General features: G+C 37.7%; 1 protein-coding gene across 10 annotated transcripts in view; it reads right to left on the bottom strand.

The window, feature by feature from the left end:
• DYM (dymeclin) overlaps positions 1-23,978 on the bottom strand; it is a 374,085-nt gene that overhangs the window by 279,932 nt on the left and 70,175 nt on the right. For all 10 annotated transcript variants that reach the window (XM_070513083.1, XM_044774709.2, XM_070513086.1 and 7 more), the window contains 3 exons: positions 23,503-23,596; positions 22,373-22,506; positions 15,348-15,420 (listed from right to left, as the gene is read on the bottom strand). In XM_070513083.1, the coding sequence (XP_070369184.1) occupies positions 15,348-15,420; positions 22,373-22,506; positions 23,503-23,596 (301 nt within the window). The remainder of the gene's footprint in view (positions 1-15,347; positions 15,421-22,372; positions 22,507-23,502; positions 23,597-23,978) is intronic.

The raw sequence follows: 23,978 nt of genomic DNA, 5'->3' as shown, positions 1-23,978 counted from the left end.
AAGGTTTTTCATAGATGTCCTTTACCTAGTTGAAGATGTCTCCTGCTTTTCCTACTTTGCTGGGAGTTTTGTTCAAGGATCAATGTTGGATTTGGTCAAACGCTTTTTCCACAGTACTGAAATAATCATATAACTTTTCTAACTTATTTTGTTAATGTGGCATATTATACTGATTGATTTTCAAGCATTAACAATATTGCATTCCTGGGGTAAGCCCCACTTGGTTGTGATGCACTATCCTTTTCATATATTACTGGATACAATTTGCTAATTTTTCAAAAAGGCTTTTTCTCCTGTATTCATGAGGGATATTAGTCTGTTATTTTCTTTTTTATGTAATGTCACTGTTAGGTTTTAGTATCAGAGTTATGCTGGCCTCATAAAACAAGTAATCTCATCTGCTTCTGAAACACACTTTATTGAAATATTTGCACATGATGTAATGCTCAGCACAGATAGCAGAAGAGTATGTGCCATATGAACGAATACACATGTAGATGCTACTATGCAAAAAATAAAAACAGCAATTTTGAAAGATGATAGTTGACTATTTTTATTATTTTTAATTTTTAAAATGGGAAGGGCATAAAGAAAATGAGTGGGAGAAACATTTGCTTCAAACTGGTTGTCTCTACTAGGAAACTTCCTGGAAAAAAAAATATGAGAGACTATCTGAGGATAATATCTAATCTTATTTCAACTATAGGTTTTCTTAATTATTTCTCTCTCACACTTCACCATAAACAATCAAAGTAAGAGATTTGCAACTGGGGAAAAACAATCTAACATGAGTGTCTTAGTCCTTTTGGACTGCAATAACAAGCTAACATAGACTGAGTGGCTGATAAACAAGAGAAATTTATTTCTCACAGTTCTGGATGGCTTACACACAACAGAAATTTGTTTCACACAGGTCCAAGATCAAGAAACCTGCAAATTTGCTATCTGATGAGAGCTGGCTTTCTGGTTCATAGATAGTGAGTATCTTTTTGCCGTGTCATCACATGGCAGAAAGGGCAAGAGAACTTTCTTGGGTATCTTTTATAAGGGCACTAATCCCATTTCTGAGGGCTCTGCCCTCATGATCTAATCATACCCCAAAGGCTCTACCTCCTAATACCATCACCTTGAAGGTCAGGTTTCAATATTTTGGGAGGACACAAACATTCAGACCATAGCAATAAGTTAGCCACACGTGCGGTATTAGTTAGGGCTCTCCAGAGAAACAGAACCAACAGGATAAAAAGAAATACATATAGAAAGAGAATTATTAAATAGAAAGAGATTGGATCACACAATTATGGAAATTGAGAAGTCTCATTAACTGCCACCTGCAAGCTGGAAGTCTAGGAAAGCCAGTGGTGTACAGTTCCAGTCCAACAAAGGCCTGAGAACCAGAAAAGCCCTGGTTCGAGTTCGAAGGTCCAAGAACCAGGAGCACCAATGTCCAAGGGCAGAAGACGGCTGTCTCCGCTTAAGCAAGAGAGCGAATTTGCCCTCAGCCATTTTGTTGTATTCCTGCCCGCAATGGAGTGGATGATGCCCCCCAGCACCAGTGGGACCTTTTTTTCACAAAGTCTACTGATTCAAATGCTAATAACTTCCAGAAAGACAGTCACACCCAGAAATAATGAAATAATGTCTGATTTCAGGACATGCCTCTGCGCAGTTCAAGTTCATACACAAAACAAACAATCACACTTGTCAATCCAAGATGTAGGTTAAACTTTTAAATACTGGTAGAGGGCACAAAGTCAGATTTGGTCTCATTAAAAGCATGTAGTCATTAAAAGCATTTAAACACTATTTGGAAGATCTTACACCTAGAAATTTTGTTCCTTCATAAGAAACAAACAGTAATCTAACAGAGACACCTAATTCATAATGGCCATAAAAAATGAATACACATTTCAGTACCAAAAAACTGCACTCAATATAAAGCTTAGTGACAAAGTAAAAGATAGTATTTGCTATTCCCAATTATTTGCAAAATAGTCTATAACTATGAGCCAAAGATCAACACATCCCATACGTCAACATACCACTTAATATGAATAAAAATATGATCTAGAGAAAAAAGAATGCCTAAAAAAGAAGAGCATTTGGCATCTCCTTTTGATTCTATGCAAGTGAAAAAAAAATGTTTAACTATATTATAGCCACTCATATTTGATGATGACTGAGACTACAATGATCTCTCTTGTGAGAACTCCACTAGCAAGAAGAGTAGGCATTTCTATTTTTAAATCATTGTTATATAAGAATAGGACTTCATCAACACAATTCTAAAAAGAGAGTGATATACATAGTGTTGGAACAACTGGATAGCCTTCTGAAAACAAAAAGAAAGCTTGACTCTATACCTCAGACCCTATAATAAATAAATCCCAAGAAGAGCAAAGGTTTAAATCCAAATATATATATATATATAAAATATCCAAATATAATCCAAATATAATATATATTTATATTTATATCATCCTAAGGGACAAAAATAGAAGAATTCTCTTATAAACATGCTTTAGAGACGTCCTTTCCAACCATTCATTCATATATTTACTGAGCATGTACCATATACCAGGCCTCATGCAGCTTATATTCTAGAGGGAAGACAAATAAATATGCTATAGAGTAAGTTAAAAGGTGATAAGTGCTATTGATACCAGCTCAACACAAGGTTGGCATAAGGGAAGCCATCCTGTAGAAAGGAAACCATATTGTAACTTGAAATGACCTCTGATTAGTTAGCCCAGACATGCTCTGTAGATTTTCCTCTCCCAGCTGTTTTAAGATGATCATTTTGTTCCTTTGAGTTCCTTAGGAATGTGATGACCCCCGGGCAGAGAGCTATGCTCATAGCCATCATCAATGGCAACTGAAAGATCAGGGTATAGGGCTTTGCTCCATTCTCTGAGGCATATCCAGAAAAGCAAAGGACTATCAGGAACTGGGACCAGATGTCTGCTCTACCCAGAGACCAGCCACCTCCTCCACCAGGAGACTGGCCTATACATAACTGGCCTGTAGTCTTTGTTCTGTGAGATGGTTCTTTTGGACATGAGTTGGCCATATTCCCTCTTGCTAGCAAGCTGCAATAAAGTCCCTTCTCTCCTACCACCTTGCCTCCTGACTACTGGCATGTCTTGTGGTGAGCAGATGACCTGCCTTGGGCCATAGCACTATGAAGAAAACAATGCATGAAGGTTGGACAAAGAGTGCCTGGTTGGGGTGGAAGGATAGGTATCAGGCTAAACTGCTGTGACAAAGAGGTCCAAAATTACATTTTAAACAAGATCAAAGTCCATTCCTTGGCCTCATAATGATCCAGATCAGGCAGATCTACTTAATAAGATCATCCAAAGGCCCATGCTAGAGAGGAAGCTCTGTTACCCTTCATGTGTGCTTCCCAGTTTGCTCCAGCAGTCATCATTTTCCACCAGAGAGAAGGGAAGAAAACACACTCCAAGGCAAGTCACTTCTTTTTAAGTAATATAAAAGTTGTATGCATCACTTCCTCTAGTATACGCATATCTAGCTGCAAGGGAGCCTGAGAAATGTCTACCGCCCAGATAAATGCTAACAAAAAAGAAGAGGGCAATGAGTTTGCGGGAACCACTGACAATTTATCACAGGTGTGATACAATCTTAAATAGGAAGGCTCAACAAGAAGTTGACATTTGAGCAAAGACTTGCAAGAAGTAAGACGGTAAGAGAACAATCTTCCAAAGAGAGAGACGAGCACATGCAAAGGCCTTGCAGTAGGAACATGCCTAGCATATTTGAGAAACAGCAAAGAGGCCAGTGGAGCTAGAATGAAATGTGCAAGAAGGAGAGTAGTAAGAGATGAGGTCAAAAAGGTAAAAAGGGGCCAGTTTATACATCCAGAAGGCCTAAAAGCTGTAAAAGATTGATAAATGCAAATTCATAAAAAGTTACTAAAAATTTATCACAGCAAAACAAAAACTATAAGCAAATCAGTCAAGTCAAAAGGCAAATTTAGAAAAGATATACTTTAAATTCATGTAACAAAGGGCTAATTTTTCTGATATAAAATTGGTCCTAGAGATAGATATAAGAGAGGCTCCAATATGAAAATGAGCAAAAAGATGTTAACAATCCTAATGTCCCACAATAGGAGAATGATTGAATATAATATGACATTGACCTAGAAGAGAATATAATGCATTATTCACAATAGCAAAAAGAAACAACCCAAAAGTTTATCAACTGATGAATGGATAAAGAAAATTTGGTATATACATACAATAGAATACTTTTCAGCAATAAAAAGGAATGAAGTACTGGGACATGCTACAACATGGATGAACCTCAAATACATTATGCCAAGAAAAAGAAGCCAGACATAAAAGGCCACACAGCAAATGAGTCCATTTATATGAAACATCCACAAAGGGCAAATCCATATAGCCAGAAAGCAGACTAATGGTTACTAGGGGCAGGGGGTAGGGAGAAATGGGGAATGACTGCTAGTGGATACAGGCTTTCCCTTTGGGGTAAATGAAGTTCTGGAATTAGATAATAGTGATAGTTTGACAACTTTTGTGAATATACTAAAAACCACTGAATTATATACTTTGAAAGGATGAATATTTTGGTATTTAAATTATATCTCAATAAAGCCATTATTTAAAAAGTAAAAATGAGACAAATCTCTAAATGCTCATGTTTGAAAACTTCCAGGATAGACTGTTAACTGGAAAAAAGAGGAAAGTTCAAAACAATATGTATAATTTCCTACCTTTTGTATGAATACAGGGGGAAATAACCCATATTCGTAACTGCATATATATGCATGAAAATGTTCAGGAAGGACACATGGGAAACTAAGAACAGTGGTGACTTATGGAGGCAAACAGGAGGGCTGGAGAGATGGGGACAAGGATAGGCAGCAGACTGTTCATGTACACTTCAATGTTTCTTTTTTTTTTTTTTTGAGGAAGATTAGCCCTGAGCTAACATCTCTCACCAGTCCTCCTCCTTTATTACTGAGGAAGACTGGCCCTGAGCTAACATCCGTGCCCATCTTCCTCTACTTTATATGTGGGACGCCACCACAGCACGGCTTGACAAACAGTGCACAGGCCTGCACCCGGGATCTGGTGAACCCTGGGCCACCAAAGTAGAACATGTGAACTTAACCGCTGCGCCACCGGGCTGGCCCCAATACGTTTCGATTTTTGAACAATATAAATGTATCACCTGTTGAAAAATTAAATTAATCAAGAATTAAAAATAGAGGATTGTCATCGATTTTAAAATTGACTTTTATTGATTAAAATCTGATGACATACTGAAATGGGAGCAAACAAAAAACTAAATCATATTGTGGTGTGCTGGAGGAGTCATCAACCTAAAATTAGAAAACCTAGGACTTGTTTCTCAGTTCCCTATTAAACTCACTCTGTTAACTTCAACAAGTAACTCCTCTGGGTCTCAGTTTTCTTATGTGTAAATAAGTACATTGGGCAAGATGATCTCTAATGTCATTTCTTGTGGTAACTTTCTATAACACTCAAAAAAAGGAATTCAAGGCGATGTTAGGTTCTTGTGAAAACAAAATTTACAATATATTAATTGGGCTACCTTAAGTGCCAGATAATCAGGGAAACGAGCCAGGCAAGCCAATACTTGAAAGAAACCAAAATTCTACCATGCTGAGTGTGGTGGTTTTTAAAAGATGAAAAATGTTTTAAGCCAACAGATCTTTCTTGTTTTAATGTCCTTGTATAATCTTCAGAAGATTTTCATTACACAATCACCAAAACAAAGTCAACTTTAAAAAGCCAAAGTGTTGCTTTGGCTGCCATATTATCCCAAGAACTTTCCACCATCTGGGCTGGAAATGTCCGAGGACAAACTACTGTTGGAGCAAGTTATTAATTTCATGTGAAGAAAAAAAAAAAAAGACAGGCGCCGTGACCTTGTACTGCTCTGCTTGGGCAGAATGGAACACTTGGATAAAGACAAAAGCCTTGGCGAAATGAGTGTTAGTGTTGGCTAAGGGCAAAGTCAACGAATACGGAGGGAAAAAACATCCTCCTTTGACCTGCTGTTGGAGAAGAAACTGGACAGTACTGTAAATGGAGCATAAGTATAACAAAAACAACTGACGAGTTCGAAAGATTAAGACCAAAATTTAGAAATATCAGTGTTACGCCAACACGGAGATTCTAAAAGAAAAATATGAGGAAAGACTAAAAAGTGGAATAGTCTATGACAGATACTGTCAAATAGTACTGATGGCTAGTTTTAAAGTTAACAAAATCAAAGACATGGTGATCACTCTTCATTTATAAAAGTCTTAACAGTAGAAGAGAAAGTGCCTGGAGGTTAGGAGTCAAAAAATATGGATCTTATTCTCAGAACTATCACTTGTTACCTTTATCAGCCACCTGACCTGTCAACTTCATCATATGTACAAAATAAGGGGCTGGATCAAATAAAACGAAATATCCATTCCATGTTTTCACGAGTTCTCAAAGAACTAATATTACATACGTAACAACGTATCAAATGTATAAAATACAGCCACATATCTTCTTGAAATAAAGTTCAACAACCAAAAAGAGCTTTTAAAAACATCCTAAAAAGTCAAAAATTAAGAGGGATGCATAATAGTAAAGCAAATATACCAAAATGGTTATGTGGGTGTCCAAAGTGTAATTACGCCAACTTAAAATGTTGCATTCATAAAACAAGGAACAATGAGAGAAAAAGAGCTCTCAGGAACTAAAGATGATTGCTAAACCTTCATCAAAAGTTAGAAATGGCTTTAAATATATGAAGAGATGTTCAACCTCACTTGTAATGAGAAAATGCATATAAGAATCACAATGTGATTTCCATTTTTAACACAAAAGTTCCATAATATGCAATATTGGCAAGGCTCTGTTGAACACTTTTGGTGGGACTATAATTGATGCAATCTCTTTAGGGGACAATTTTTTTTACCAAATTTATCATATTTTTATCAAATTTTAAAACGTATGTATTTAAATCCAACTCTAAGATTTATATGATGGTTATATCTGTATATATGCATAAAGTGAATTTCTGTAGATGCAGTACATCCAGAAAATGGAATATTATTCAACGCTAAAAAGAAGGAAGCTATTAAGCCATGAACATAGACAAACTAAAGTAAATGATGCCAGTCTGAAAAGGCTACAAACTGTATGATTCTAACTACATGACATTCTAGAAAAGGCAAAACTATGAAGACAGTAAAAGGATCAGTGGTGGCTGGGGCTGCAGGGGTGGGAAGGATGAAGAAGCGGAGCACAGAAGATTTTTAGGGCAGTGAAACTACTCTTAAGATACCATAGTAGTGGATACATGTCCCTGCATATTTGTTAAAACCCACAGAATGTACAACACACCAAGAGTGAACCCGAATGTAAACTATGACTTTGGGAGATAATACTGTGCCAATGTGACTGGAATAAATGTACCACCTTGGCATGGGATGTTGATGGAAGAGGCGATGCGTGCGTGGAGGCGGGGATATATGGGAATTCTCTGTACTTCCTGCTAATTTTGCTGTGAACATAAAACTGTTCTGAAAAAATAAAGCCTATTAGTTAAAAAAAAAAGAAAGAAAAACATAGTGTTATATTATTTGGAAATATAAAGGTAAGATAAGGGTAGAGGTTTATATAAACCACCAGAACAGCTAAGAATTAAAAATGATTGTCTCTGGCGAGGAAAGGGATAAAAGGAATAGGACAACTGTTCTCATTATAAGCCCTCTTTGCTATTTGATTTTTTCCCCAAACCATGTGCACACATATATTACAATTTAACATAATTGTATCAGCATTGGCTAGTATCAAATATCCAAATGCAATGCAGTCTGAATTATGCCTGAAAAGAAATTACTCTGTAAAGAATTAACTTATATAAGTGACACAAAAAAATTACAAAGAAAAAAAAATCAACTGTTGGTTGAATTAAAATTTGCAGTTATAAATGTCAAAGTATCTCTTTCATATTTTGCTATACATGTTTTAACAACAGCAGAAGAAATCAACAAAAGCATTCTGTACTGGTCTTGCTTTATTTTTTTCCCCCTGAAGAAGATTCGCCCTGAGCTAACATCTGTTGCCAATCTTCCTCTTTTTGCTTGAGGAAGATTCGCCCTGAGCTAGCATCTGTGCCAACCCTCCTCTATTTTGTGTGTGAACCACTGCCACAGCACAGCCACCACTGAGTGGTGTAGGTCCAGGCCTGGGAACTGAACCCGGGCTGCCAAAGCAGAGCACACTAGATCACGGAGCTAGCCTAGTCTTGCATTTTTTTTTTTTTTTAAAGATTGGCACCTGAGCTAACAACTGTTGCAAGCCTTTTTTTTTTTTTCCTGCTTTTTCTCCCCAAAGCCCCCCAGTACATAGTTGTATATTATAGTCGTGAGTGCCTCTGGTTGTGCTGTGTGGGACGCCGCCATGTCTGCACCCAGGATATGAACTGGTGAAACTCCGGGCTACTGAGGCAGAGCGCACAAACTTAACCACTCGGCCACGGAGCCGGCCCCAGTCTTGCATTTTTAAGAGCAAAAATTCTTTGAAGGCAGAGAGTCAATGTTTTCAGGGCTGAGTTACCTAAGAATCCTGCAAACTGACCTTAGGAAAGTCACCTCCCTTCTCTCTACTTCAGCGACATCATATAGAAAATGAAAGGGCTAGGATAAATAAGTTTAATTCTAGTTCTAAAAATCTAGTGATTATATGATTCTAAATAGCCCATAACTTGCAAGGAAATATGCGTATGCAGACAAAATGACAGCCAGGCTTCAGGGCTCTGGTGTGCGGCTTTCATACCTAACACCAGGCTAGCAACTGTCCTCCCAAACACCCAGGGAAGCTCCTCCTTCACACGACATACACTTGCTTCAGTTCCCACAATTATTCAGCCTTGTTCTTTTGGGTCTCAGACATCCTGTATCCCATGACCACTATACTTGGTAAAGACCAAGTGCTACTACTTTCTCTGAAGTTTAAAATATGAGAACTAACTCAGAAGCAAATAAGTTTAATGTTTCTGAGTTCTTAGAATGTGGAAGACAATATACTTTTACAGTCATAAAGCATTTTAAAATTTACAAAAGCATTTTTAAGTGGATTACTTTGGTCCTCAACACAATCCTGAGCAACAGAGTAGGCAGTGAGAGCACTAGACAGACCTCGTCCCAGGAGAAGATGCTCCCTCTCAGCTGCTGGCCTCTCTGCTGCAATTAGGGACATGATGTATTGAACTATCAACTCGCCTGGCTGTTTCTTCAAATAGCTACGTGATTTGGTCTGCAAACTCACACACTTGGATTTCCATATCCAAATTATTAAACAACTGAACTAGACGTCTTCAAATGTCTTTTCCAAGTTATGGTCTATAATCTACTAATCCCAATTTTAAAATGAGAAAACTGAGGCCTGGAGCAGCATTACTGGTTAGTAGTAAAGCTAGATTCACGGCCTATTTTCTGGATTCAGGATTAGCGGTGTTTTTTCCTACTATTCTATACTTCTTGACAATAATCAGTTAAACAATTCTGAAGAATCTGAGCATATATCTTGTAAAGTCAACATTTGTCGTACTGGATACATTTTGGTCAGATTTCTTCAATAAACCTGGTAAATGTTTACATATTAAAAAATTTTTAACTGGGCTATTTTTCCCGAGGCACTAGAAATCAATTTTCAGACTGAAACGCTATTGTGAACTTAATATATATTGTCTTGGTAAATGAAAATGCTATAACCTTTCATTCAGTAATTGTAATGTCTTAAACAGCTAATTCAACCAGAAAACCACATTAGATATTTACTTTACAGCACCTAAAACTTAAATGCTGACGTGCTGTTGCCACCCACTCTGCTGAGGCTGGATTTGGAGAAGTGTTTAGGTATCAACACGCAGAGCTGTAGAATGGCATTTTCCCAAATTAGGCTCTCCATTGCCAACCACGGGTCTCTCCAGTCCTTTACTTTCTGCCAACAACTTGCAGACTTCATAAAGAAATTATTCATGGCTCTTCAGGTTCTTGAACCACCTACTCATTGTTACCCCCAAAAGTTTTCAATATTCAAATTTTCCTCAGTGTAACATCTAAGCCAATACCACTAGTCTATGCATCAAATAAATGTGCATTTTTTGGTCATTTTATTACATTTCAGAAATCCTACGGATAAAGTGAATTTTATAAATAAGATTCTTAATCACTTTTATGCCTCCCCCAAGGATTTTAGAGAAACAGCTCTAAAAATTATATTTTTATATCTTAATAAACAGAGAAGCCTAAATACAACCAACTCTCTAGGCCTTCCAACATTCAAGTCTTTGCTACACCCAACAACATAGCTTCTCCATCCCTATCTCCCACAAACTCTTTGCTCTCATCAAACTAATGCACTTGTGATTCTCCAATCACATTGTTCACATCCAAGAGGTCCTATTGAGCTTCGTTCTGCCTCCTTAATGACCGAGTCACTGCTAAACACTACAGCTCCAATCGTCTGTAGCATTTACCAACTGCTTCTCTTACTGGGCTATCTTTCTATGTATCCATCCATCTCTAAGCTCTTCAAAAGTCACGCTTTCTTTTGCCCAAGGCCTAGGAGAGTATATACACGTAGTATAGTGACAACGTATGTTTCTGAGGATGAACTTAATGAAAAAGAAATTGTTATACTGTGAAGGGATAATCTGGGAACTACTGAGATACAAGCTGATTGTCCCTAAACTAAATGGCCCCAGACCACTCAGCATTTATAACTAATTAATCTACTATTTCCTTAAATATTGTCATATGTTATTTCTCAGTGTTTCAGCTTCTAGTAGCCCCTTTCTACTACCAATGCCTATAAGACATCTAGTTGTTGTAATGTACCAACTGCAAAGGGCTTTGAGCCATTACACTTCCAATGGAATATGCCTTAGCACAATACTGTGTTTCCATATAGGCTAGCTGCTGGAAAACAAACAAAGTGCTTTAACCACACGCTGAATAGGTTGTGCCCCTACTAATTTACTCATTCAACAAATATTTCTTAAGAGTCGACCATGTGCAAGGCTAACCTGAGTACTGAGGATACACCAGTAAGCAAATAGATGCTGACACAAAAAGAGTCCTTGTTTTCATGGAGTTTTCATTCTAATTTTATTTGAGAAATACATGCAAGAGAAATAGATAATATGAAAAGTAGTGATACATATTAAGACAAAGAATAAAGCACAATAAAAGGACAGAGAATGAGAGGGGTATCACTTTAAGGTAGTCAGAGCAGCTGTTTCTAAGAAACCAACCTTTGAGCAGAAGGAAGCTTGAGGGAGGTCAGGACGTGAGCTATGCAGATAGCTGAGGGGAGATATTCAGTGCACAAGAAGAAACGGCAAAGACCTTGGAGACAGGAGTGAACTGGCATGTCCCAAATTAGCAAGGGCACCAACAGAGCTCAAGCAGAATGAGTGGTGCCAACAAGGTTAGCAGATAACATCCGATACCCTCTGTGTTCGAGAAGCAGACAGAGTCCCATTACACAAATAGACACACACTCTCCGAAAAAGGCAGTGAGGGCAATCGATTATGAGTATCTCATCTTTATCAATATGTAACTTAGGAAAAAGCTAGAGAAGGTCTCCTAGGTTAAATTATAATTTAAAAATCTGCAAATCAGGGCCAGGCTGAGAATTAAGCAGCCCCAGTCCTCAGTGAGTTCACAGGTTGATAAAGGAGAAGAACACATAAATGGATCTCAGAGGAAGAGGCTGGACGTCCAACCTGGGGCCAATAGAAAGGCCCACTCTGAGCAGACCTCACAGGGACCTTCCAGAGTGGTGGCACCAGAGGAAAGGCATAGGACCTGTTCTTGACAACAGCATCACCATATACAGCTAATAGTGACAGCTTTAACAAAAACAACAGCAACAAAAACAGACAAAAAAAAGAGATAAGGAAAAAAAGAGAGAGACAAGGAAAGAAATCCAGTTCAAGTTCTCAAAATAACTTCTATTTCATGATTAAAAAAAGCAACACAAGCACTTCCCAAAACACAAGTATTGGGTCCATTCAACATTCTGCTTCTGCTGGGAGGGCCCCACCAAACTCTACCACTGGGGAGTCACAGGGTCTCACCCAACCCTCACAGGAAGACTGTGAGAACCGATACACTGTCACAAACTCTAAGCGTTGTGCTCTCAACTCTGGCCTGCCAACCGTGGTCTTTCTATTACACTCTCTATTAGTATCTTGAGGAAAAGATCTTTATCTTACTTAATTCCTTTCCCATTCACTTCCTTGAGATCAAGGAGAAGGTATCACAAAGACAAGGTTTTACTTTTGGACAACCTATTCCAGTTCTAGTGGGGTCAACCCAATACACAGCGAAAAATGTCAGGTCATGAGCCTGTGCATGACTTAATCTTTATTTTAAATATATGAATGCTGACACGAATGGAGTTAAGGAAGGATTCCTGGAAGGTGTGCGATTTTAATCTGACTTTGAAGATTAATATCTCAGAGAATTAATATTTTATCAAGAAATCCACTCTGTCTGAGAAGTAGTATCCACTACCTACTTACGTCAATCTTCCTTACAAACGAATTCCTACAAAGTCTCAAAGTTTACGTAAACTACTGCAGTTGATCCTACTCTCCTAATAATAAAGCATCATTTAAAACTTAGTTTATACTAGATCTCCAAATAGCTAGCTATCTATGTTCTTGGTAATCACTTGCTTTCAATATTAATAGAATGATTTCACAGTCTCATAAGAAATGTTTAAGCTAGTTTTGAATTATCATCGGTGGCCATTAAAATTAGATTCCTCTCGCTGTTTACTAGTTAATGCAACGCTGGCATGCCAATGCTAAACAGGAAAAGCTTATAGCTAGAATGATGATGGTCAAATGTAAGAGCATCCCCAATTTTCATATGCTAATATTCCCCCTTAAATTATAAGCTGATCCATAACACTGCACTATGGTTACAGTAGATGAAACATTTAAGTAAGTAGTAGTTTGGTTTCACATAGAAACTGTTACCAAGACAAACCTTCTTGCAGGATGGAGTTCCAAGAACATTAAATCATAAGAAATTGTTTCAGCAGCTGGTTAAAGCTGAGTGTACATAACACAAGACATCTGGTTGTCTGTGCATTTTCAGTTCATTTAAAAAGTATAAACACATTAAAACATTGAAATGTTTGATATATTACAACACTGTCTGCCTGTTCCCCAAGAGTGTTTAAGAGGCTGGTCTATTCAAGGTATTCATGGTTTACTTACTAGCTACAAGGATTTACTATTTCCATCCCCCTTAAGTTCACCAAGACATTTTATCAACAAAGGTTTAAAAAAAAAAGTACTCATTTAGGATATATACTAAACTGCTGGTATTTGGTTATGACATAAATTTAATAGAGGTGGGCGCTATTTCAAAAATTAAATCAGGAACACATGAAGCATTGCACATACTATGACAAGTAAACAGTAGACAATATATGTTCCCCTCCCACACTGGACTATATGTAACAGAAACTTAACCACAGTGGTTTAACCAAAATAAGTGTTTATTTTTTCACATAAGAAGAAATCCAAAGATAAGCTATCTAGGTCTGGTGTAACAGTTCCATGCTCCGGGGACACTATTCTTTGCATGTGGCGCTTGCCATCACAGTTTCAAGATGGCCCAAGCACAGCCTCCACGTTCCAGAAAGGAAGAGAAGGGCAAAGGGCAAAAAGCTGGAGGTACCTGCTCTGCAAGGTCATGACTTCTGCTGACATACAACGGGCCCAAACTACGTCATGGGGCCACAGTTAGTTCCCAAGGTGCCTGAAAACTAAGCTGGGCAGACACTGGCCCCCCAAACAATAATGGAGATTTCTTAGAACAGAAGGTGAGAAAGGATATCAGGCATGCAAATAGCTGTGTCTGTCACAAGAGTTCCACTTGCAGAGGACATTTTGTCCCATGCCATTCCCCATCAGATGACTCTCCACTTGTCTCAGCCCTACCTCCAGGCTGCACATCAGCAGACCAATCACGATAGGGCTTGGTGGCTCTCATTTCTAAATCCAGATTACAATTCTGGGCACTGCACTGTGCACGACAGAGGCCAGGAGCCCATTTTCTCACAAATCCCTGTCTTTCCTTTTGGGCCACAGGCACATAGCACATTTCCAATGACATCCCTGTGTAGATTGAGATTCCGTGATGATAAATCTTAAAGTCTACTTCATTTCAAAAATAATTCCTTTAAAATACGCATTTTCAACAGGGGTGGTATCACTACCAAGAGAGTGAAAATTGGTTCTTCAGAGGTGAAAAACTTCATAGATATGATGATTTGTGGCTCTCCAAAGGGCCACAGCACATAAACAGATATTCAGTGTATCTAGGGTATTCAAATTTCATTAGGGGGAGAGGCAATTAACAAAAAAATGTCTACAAAAGAGTCCTCAGAGAGACAATAAAAAAAGAAGTTTGAGAGTAAGTGCTTTAAAAGTAACAAACATTTTTAATCATGTAGGAACTGTGTTCAGCTGTAGTGACAGAAATCCAGTTATGGCAATGTAAACAAATAAAGAGTCTATTTTTCTCACATAAGAAGCCCAGAGGGTGAAGGGGGTCAGGGGGTTGGTAGTTGATGTCTCTGGTTCAGCAACTCAGTGACATCAAAATAGAACTTTCTGTGAGTCTCTTGGCTCCGGGTGCCAAGATGGCCATACAAGTCCAAAGAGCTTGACCATATTCCAGACAGCAAGGAAGAGGACTGCCAAAAACAGAAAGAGAGGCCTCCTAGCTGACTCAGGTCCCCTGAAAAACCTTTACCCGGAAGTTTCAGAACTTCCCCCTACATCTCACTGACCACATCTAGCTTCAAGAAAGGCTAGAAATGGAAATCCAGCTGCTCCAAAAGAGGTCAGAAATAAAATCAGGAAGCAAGGAAGGAGAGAACAAATACTGGGTGGACAACTAGTTGCCTCTACCACATATGGATTAGATTCAAATTACTTCTCTCTTAAAACCCTGTTTACAGACATCTATAGGATCTCATTACAGAGATTAATCTAATTCTGTACCTACCATATGCTTAATATTGCTACAGAGTTTGATTATTTTCCCCTTAACAACATAAAATTCTTGCTGTGATGATGAATAGTAGGAGTATAAATGTTATTAGGCAAGAGAGATAAAAGAAAGAACTCCATGGATGTACGTGGAGACATGCATAAAGTACCACATCAGAACCCACAAACTTTTCAACATGATCAATCACCATCTTCAATATAGAGAGAAGATAAAACAAATCCTGGCTTAGCCAGAACTTACAAGAGTGGAATATCGGTGATTAACTGCATCAAACAGCAGAGCAATTCTTCCAAAAGATCTTCTGAGTCAGAACCTGGTAAGACACATAGAAAGTTTTTTTAACAAAGTATAAAATAGAATACAGCTGAACTTTTTAAAGTTCAGTTTTCATTCCTAATGAAAATAGGAATAGTTATTACATAAACTCAGACACTAAATGTTGACCTCTGAATAAAATCCAAACCATGAGCAAGTTAGCATCTATTATGATCTTTATCTAGTATAAGAATTTTGAGCATCAGCTATTAATTCTATAGCTTTTAATGCTTGAAGGTATCTCATGGGTCCTGTAGGCCAGGATTTTTCAAAGTTCTTATGTTCTACTGTTTTTCAAATGAAATCTTATACTAAAGTCAAACATATAAAATAGATAAAAAATGAAGCTGCTCTAGCGGCTTTCTTTGAATCACAAGCAGAACACCTGCACCTCCTCCCGCCAATAAGTATCTGATTTTACCCTTGACCTCCTCGATGGGCCTCACGCACCTTTTCTGAACTCATGGGGCTCCAGAGACAACACAATGAGACCCAGTGAGCGGCCAGCCACATCTTTACTGAGAGCCAAAGGTAAATGGCTTTCCCAAGTCGCAGAATAAGGTGCAAATTATCATTCCAACAGAAACACTCCTCTGTCCCAAACTGCTCTAAGTGACCTTCTAATTTCCAAAGCCAATCAGTATCTTATGTGACTTCTGGCTTTGGACACTACTGACACCTACTCCTTCACGGAATTCTGTCTTCCCTCAGTTCCTATGACACCTTATTCCTAACCTACTTCGTTTTCTACTCACTCCCAGTTCCTCAGAATATGTTTCAACTATTGGTGTGTTCCCCAGAGTTCCACCACTGGCTTCTTCTCTTCTCTTCTCATTCCCTAAATTCTCCTTCATCAATCATCACTTATATGCTGATGATCCCTAAGTCTACAGTTTTCCTCTTGGCCTCTCCACTGAGCTTCATATTTTTATATCCCATTACCTACTGGCCCTCTCCACCTACATGCATCACCAGTTAACTCAAACTCAGAATGTTCAAAATTGAACTCCTCTCTCTCAACACTTCAAATCCACTTATTTCTTCTTTATTCTCCTTGTTAGTGACTGCATCAGTAACCCAGGCCCAAAACTCAGATCATTCTCTTACTCATCTTTTTATAAGCAGCCAATCTCTAGGTCCTTTCAATTACACAGTCTACCTCTCTAATATTTCCTCTTTTCTTCATTGCCTGTCATGCTTTCCTTCATCGTTTTACCACCTCAGTTCAGTTAAACAAGTTTACTATGTTAAAACTCACTCCTGAACCTCTTTAAACTTTCCTAACTAGTATTCCTACCTCCAATTTTGCTCCTCTCTAATCCAAACTCCAGACTGTTATCACAGAGAGCTAACTAAACTCCATCCTCTCACTCTCCTGGCTTAGATTTTTTCAATTGCTTTAAGCTCATTACTGTGTATCAGAAAAAACTCCAAGCACCAAAGTATAGTCAGGCGTCGCATAACAACATTTCAATCAACGACAGACCACATACATGACAATGATCCCATAAGATTATAATGGAGCTGAAAAGTTCCTGTCACCTAGTGAAATCATAGCCATAGTAATGTCATAGCACAATGCATTACTCATGTGTTTGTGGTGATGCTGGTGTAAACAAACCTTCAAACCGTTCAGGAAGCATTCTAGAAAAAGCTATTGCTACCATAGGAGACAAGGACTCCATGTGTGTTACTGCCCTTGAAGGCCTTCCCGTGTGGAGGTAGAAAACAGTGATATTGATGACCCTGACCTCGTGGAGGCTTAGGCTAATGTGTGTGTTTGTGTCTTAGTTTTTTTAAAAAGTTTAAAAGTAAAAAATAAAATATTTTTTAAATGAAAAAAGCTTACAGAACAAGAATATAAAGAAAGAAAATACTTTTGTATAGGTGTACAATGTTTGTGTTTTAAGTGTTATTACAAGAGTCAAAAGTCTAAAAAAATTTAAAAATTTATCAAGTAAAAAAGTTACAGTAAGCTAAAAGTTAACTTATTATTGAAGAAATAAAAATATATTTTTATAAATTTAGCGTAGCGTACATGGAGTGTTTATAAAGCCTACAGCAGTGTATAGTAACGTCCTGGGCTTCACATTCACTCACCACTCACTCACCCAGAGCAACTTCCAGGCCTGAAAGCTCCATTCATGGTTAGTGTCCTGTATAGGTATACCACTTTTTATCTTTTATGCCATATTTTTACTGTACCTTTTCTATGTTTAGATACACAAATACTGATCACCGTGTTACAACTGCCTGTCGCATTCAGTACAGTAACATGCTGCACAGGTTTGCAGCCTAGGAACACTAGGCTATACTATACAGCCTGGGTGTGTAGTAGGCTAGACCATCTAGGTTTAAGTATACTCTATGATGTCTGCACAATGATGAAATCGCCTAACGACGCATTTCTCAGAACATATCCCCATCGTTATGTGACAGGTGACTGTACAGTATGCCAGGACCTTCAAGACACAAGGCCTGCATCTTTCTACCTTTATCTCCCACCATCACTCCCTTCACAATCCCCCAATACCAAGCTACCTGCCACATGCCATTGAATGCCTCTTCAAGAACATTCCCTCTGTCTGGAATGCCCTCCAACAATAAAAACCTGATTTTTTTAAGAAGCCAATCTTTATCCATCTGAACCATCCTCAGTCTTCATTTCCTCCATAAAACCCAACTCTCTTGTCTCACCCTGAATAAAAACAATCTACAAAGCATCTATGCCTTGTGCATATGTCTTTCATTGTATATGCTGGTTACATTATACCATTATTTCTGTCTAAATCTTGGCAGGCGCCTATTGGACTCTGCTCTTCTTGAGGGTGATGACTGACAAAGAGCTTGGCACATAATGTATACTCAATACATGTTTTCCGAACTGAATCCAGGTGTCTAAGTACAAATCTAGTGGTTACTTCCAAAGCACTTGGAATCTCAAAAAAAAAAAAAAAGTTTAGCATTTCATTTTTCTAGACCACAATATCTCCTGGTACTCAGAAAGTATGAAGAAATTCCTTCCTGCCTTGCCATAAATAGAACTGGCACAGTAACTCTCTAAGAGGTGAGTGCAAAGTTTGAAGAGAATATTAAATCACACTGAACATGCCAATCAAAGCCAAAAAGGAATACACAGCAAGAATCAGGATCAATAACTACATTAAATCTCACTCTAGAAGTGGTAGGCTTAGCTCAACTAGTGAAGAAAGTAAAATTAGGAAACAAGTAACATTTGCCTCTGAGGCTACATGACAAGGAGTAGATCTAACTAAAATCCTTCTCATTGTCAAAGCTGTCCAACATAACCCAAGTGAATGAACAACCTATTCCAAGTTGATCTGTTAGCATATAATATATACTCAATACATGTTTGCTGAGCCGTCATTCTTCGGTTCATCTTACAAAATGTAGTGACCCAGACCTAAGAACATTTAAATCACTCACTGATTCCCTAAAGAACATTCCAGACTCAACGGGTTGGCCAGTTTAATAACATATCCCTGTTCAGCCAAGCAGCCAGCAGAGTTTACTATACAGAAGGTAAGGGAACAAGTGCTGAGGACCCACGTATGGTGCATGCTTCCACAGCAAACCTATACTCCCTCTGTGCTCTTGATCCTAGTGCCTCCTACTTCCCTGGAACGTCCTTCCAGCTTTTTCTTTTTTCCCTTCTTTTGCTTCTATCTTCAGTCTCTCAATCTCGAAAGGCCTCTTCTTTCATTTAAAAAATTAAAAAATATTTGTTAAAAAAACTGTAATCGCCATCTGCTGGCAGTAGTACGTGGAGCAGTTGCTCCAAAGAGCCCTCCTGCACAAAACAACCAGTTCTTGGCTAGAATACACTTTTTAGTGCATTGATGGGCTTCTGCAAAGTAAAGGAAATCTCCAAGGACCCTAGCACCATAACCAAAAAGATGGACCACAAGCGAACAAACTATGGCTTGGATCCAGGGTAAAATGCTGGAGCTGTAAGCAAACTCTCAGGTTAGGGTGACCTGAGGATGAATGCCAACACGAAGCCCGCTACTGGGAGACTAGGTCCTCAGCCTTGCCATGGGCTTGCCACTGGGAAGCTGAACCTGAGATGTCACATTAAGCCAAGAATCTTTGAAGGAGGCTTAAGTGGCCTCAGGTGGCACAGCCCCTGGATCCCTTCAGAAGCAAATGCAAAGCCCTCCCTTCTTTGGGGCTCACATTAAGATCTAACAAACAAAGGCTAACAATTGAGATCATCAAACACATAAGGAGACAAGCCACCGTGAATATTTGCAGAAACAAACAACAAATTTAGACCCCTAAGGACTTAAAATATTGGATTTACGAGATACAAAATGTAAAATAAATACGTTATTACCTTGGCAAAAATGGGGCATAATACCAAGAGAGCGGAAAGGAAAACTCACACTGAAGGCAAAGGGAAAATGGAAACAATTTTGTAGTACTTCATAGTTTTGCCTAGGGCTGGCTTTGTCCCCTCTGACTATTTACCAAGGTATGGAAGAGTGGAAAGAACTATCTTTGCATAATGATACAAATTCTCTCTAGCAAACAGTCTACTGCCATATCATACACAGCCTGTGGGAAAACATTCCACAATGAGGTCCTCATGAATTTTCTATTACAAACTGAGAGCTCACTGAGAGTCACAATACCTTCATAAAGACGGCTTCCGTGCATGTGCCAGCCATATCCATCTGATCACAGCAGTATTACAAAGAATGGAAATAAAACAATTCTGCATGCTGTTATGTCTCAGCTGACTTTGCTCAACTATTTAGAGACGGTCCTGTACTTTTGTCAATTCAACCTGCAAACAACTTTGACTACTGTATATTATCTATCCCTGAAGTCTTTCACACATCTGCTTCAGATATTCATATATTAGCTGATAAATGGATGTTTTCAGCTACTGCACATTGAGGTTCCATTTTTTCTTATTCAATACTATCTATACAAATATTTAATTTTATCACACTTTTATAAATTATAAAGACATTGGTAGAAAATGTAAAAAGCTACTAGTGAAAAGTAGAAATCTCAAACTAACAATATGTAAGATTAAAATGAAAATAATTACATATGCCAAAAACAGGAAGACTTTAACCTTAAAAAGGCATTCAGGGGCCAGTCCCATGGCCAAAGGTTAAGTTTGTGCACTCTGCTTCTGCGGCCCAGGGTTTCGCTGGTTTGGATCCTGGGCACGGACATGGCACCACTCATCAGGCCATGCTGAAGTGGTGTCCCACATAGCACAACTAGAAGGACCCACACTAGAATATACAACTATGTACTGGGGAGCTTTGGAGAGAAGAAAAAGAAAAAAAAGAAGAGAAGATTGGCAACAGATGCTAGTTCAGGTGCCAATCTTAAAAAAAGAAAAAAAAAGGATATTCAGTGGACTTAAGCTGGTAGACCAACAGTAGGCTCAACTGTAAATGAAAAGAAAAAAACAAAGATCATGTATAAAATTATGAATGGCTAACTCGGTATAAAGAAAACGACAGTCTGTCAGTACATGGATAGAAGCACCAATCATCAGAGCTCACAGATGGCTCTTTCAGTGAGACAACCATCCTGATAATGTGGCCCGTGGTTGAAAAAGTGTCATTTTTACGCTGCCCTTACTTTGGGTTTCCTAGGATGTATGGCAAAACTGTGCTGCTCAAGCTCGGATATGAGTGGGGAGTACAAAGAGGGTATTCTGAGAGAATATTTGGCCGCAAAATAAATAGAGTATATCTCTGAAGTGCATCAATTTACTCAAAGGTAAGTAATGAAAAATAATTTTATATTAAAATAAAAATGATATTGTGTTAAAGTACAATATATGCATAATTTTTTATGACATAATGCAAAACAAAGTGCTGGATTTGCAGGTGCTGGTTTGACTGTGCTCTCAGGCCCCATGGGGATAAACATTCACTCCACTCTTGCTGCTAGAACTTCATGGAAAGATTTGTAACTCAACAGGCAGGACCGTTTTGGCATTGTTGGTGCCACAAAAACAAAGCCTACCATTAACAAAACTAACACACAATTCTGATTAAATGCTCTGTTTAAACATCAGTATATATTTAACAAATACAGAAGGCTGATTATCAAAGTAGTAAATCAAACATATTCATCTCTGAAAACTCAAAATCAATGTATAAAGCTCTAGGTGGGCAAAAAGCCCGATGAGGACAGTGATGCGTTCTGAAAAACGAAACCAGTAAACTCAGGAGCAATGCTGCCTTTGCCCTGAGAAAGAGAAGTTAGTGTGACGGGTAGATACAAAACACTGCCTTTCCCATATTTCATTTGTTAATAATCCCGTTCCGCCCTTGTACTTTCCAGACTACAAGTTTTGATGCTAAAAACTGAAATAGCAGCAGTTCATCTTGAAAACTACAGGCCCTTCTAATTACTGGCAAAAAAAAATCTCCACAGTATCAAGAGAAAATGATACCTTTCCCTGTATCTTCAGAGAAAGACGACACACTTCAGCATCATGAATCGTCCTTGAAAACGTTATTTCTGATCAAGTAGTCCCAAAGACACCCAGACTCAGACACTGTTGGTATGTCCTATGAAAGTAACCTTTAACATTTATAAAATCTGTAATTCTGATTGGTTGTCTCCCTTAAAAATGTACTGCCCTAGTAGGGATATTTAAATTGGCATCTCTGTTTTCTGAAGGGACACTTGCAATTTTTATTTTTATATTCCATAAGTAAATAAAAGCCTCAATCCTACTGCCTTCCTTATTAAAAAAGAAAAAAAGAATTTGAGAGTCTTGGCTCATTCAAATTAACACAGGAGAAGAAAGAATGACAGTGTCAGGTCATTTAAAAATGAAAATTATGAGAAGAAAAATGGAATTTTCAAAATTACACTTTTATTCCTCACATTTTATCCTTCTATGTTACACATGCCACCCCCAGAACATCTTCAAGGGCAATACTCACTGTAAGTGCCAGGAGATTTGTCTTCATAAGTGAAATGAAGTTGTAATTCCTCCTCTGACATCTCACAGATGAACACTTTCAGCAAACAGCAAATAATAAACAAAGCATTGTGTGTCTGCCAAATGAAGATGTGGCTAGAAAGGAAAGACCGAAATCAAACAAGAATCAATACTTAATCAGGAGCACAATCAGTTTATTTCTAGGCCAAGATTTCTTCATGATTTCTCAATCATTTTGCCTATTCTGTTTGTAATATTAGAACAATGTCCATATCTTTTAATGGCTCATGATTTATTACACTAGACCAGTGAGATCTATTACAGTTTACTTTATACTGCATTCTGTGTATTTTACATAGTGAGACAACTTGATAAAAATATTTTCCTTTAGGCATGACTGCTCTTTGTTCTTAACTTTATAGTTGCCCCACCCACAGGCAATTCAAAGAAAAGAAAGCTAAAAATTCAAAAAAATTATAGTAACATAAAGAGAATATATGCAAGTACACAACTAAAACTTTAAACAGGACACCCCTAGCAGCACAGTATGATACTTGCTATTTGTATCAATAACCATGAACTCAACACGAAAATTTTTAATTGGATCCAATATAATTTGTTTGGAAGCGGCACAATGAACAATCTTTTAAGAGACTGCCATCCAAAAATGGTTTTAAAAAATGCTTGAGTGCGTAATAGGTTAATCTTCCACTGCATGTAATATAAAACCATAATATTTAATCTGAACCTTCTTTCATCTAATCTGAAAGAAATAAGGGAAACAGATATGGAATGAAATAATACTCAAACTAAGTCATTATTTAAACTAGCTGTGACCAGCAGTGATAATGGAGAAAAATTACCTCTTTTAATAATAATTATATCGCTATTAATTTTCTTAAAAAATATATTTCTAAAGATTGTCTGAAATGCTGAAATCAAACAGATTCTAGAATTTAAAATCTCATCTCCATGACTCAGACAGTAAATTAAAATCTTTTACTTTTTTCCTTTAATAATGAGAATAATTCCTTTATAGCTCTCAAAAGATCATAATCTATTTCTACCAACAAACGAAAAATACTCATAGTGTTAAATATAAAGAGAATGTGATTTAATCAGCCAGCTTACTTCTGACATTCTGCAGAAAGTTTTAGTTCTTTGGTTCTAGAAAGGAAGACCTTAATTAGCGCACCAAAGTTTCCTGTTCGAGGATTGTTCTCAACTGCAAGAGAAGAAAAGGTTTTAAAGAGTTAAAGTTAAGAAATGAAATCAAAGTGAACATATTATAACATTTATAAAACCAAATGTCAAATTGAAGTTGCTCACGGACAAACTTTATCGTTAACTTCACATCTAATTAGGGAAATAAGCAATGAGAGAAACTGCTGTTTGGTCTTAATCCTGAACAAAAAATGATTTGCAAAATGAAAATGACAGAAATAGTAGGAAGAAGTAGCTGCCTCATTTCAGAATCCAAAATTTTAAAGAAAAGATATAAAAGTTTATATATGCATATATATATATACACTCAATTTATACACATATCCTTCTCTTTAGAAAAGCAGATATTAAAAAAATTGAAAAACTGGGACTGGCTCCATGGC

This window comes from Equus asinus, chromosome 7 (genome assembly GCF_041296235.1).
Source record: "Equus asinus isolate D_3611 breed Donkey chromosome 7, EquAss-T2T_v2, whole genome shotgun sequence".
Taxonomy (NCBI): domain Eukaryota; kingdom Metazoa; phylum Chordata; class Mammalia; order Perissodactyla; family Equidae; genus Equus; species Equus asinus.
The sequence above is the reverse complement of the archived record's forward strand: the minus strand, read 5'-3'. Positions and strand labels throughout refer to the sequence as shown.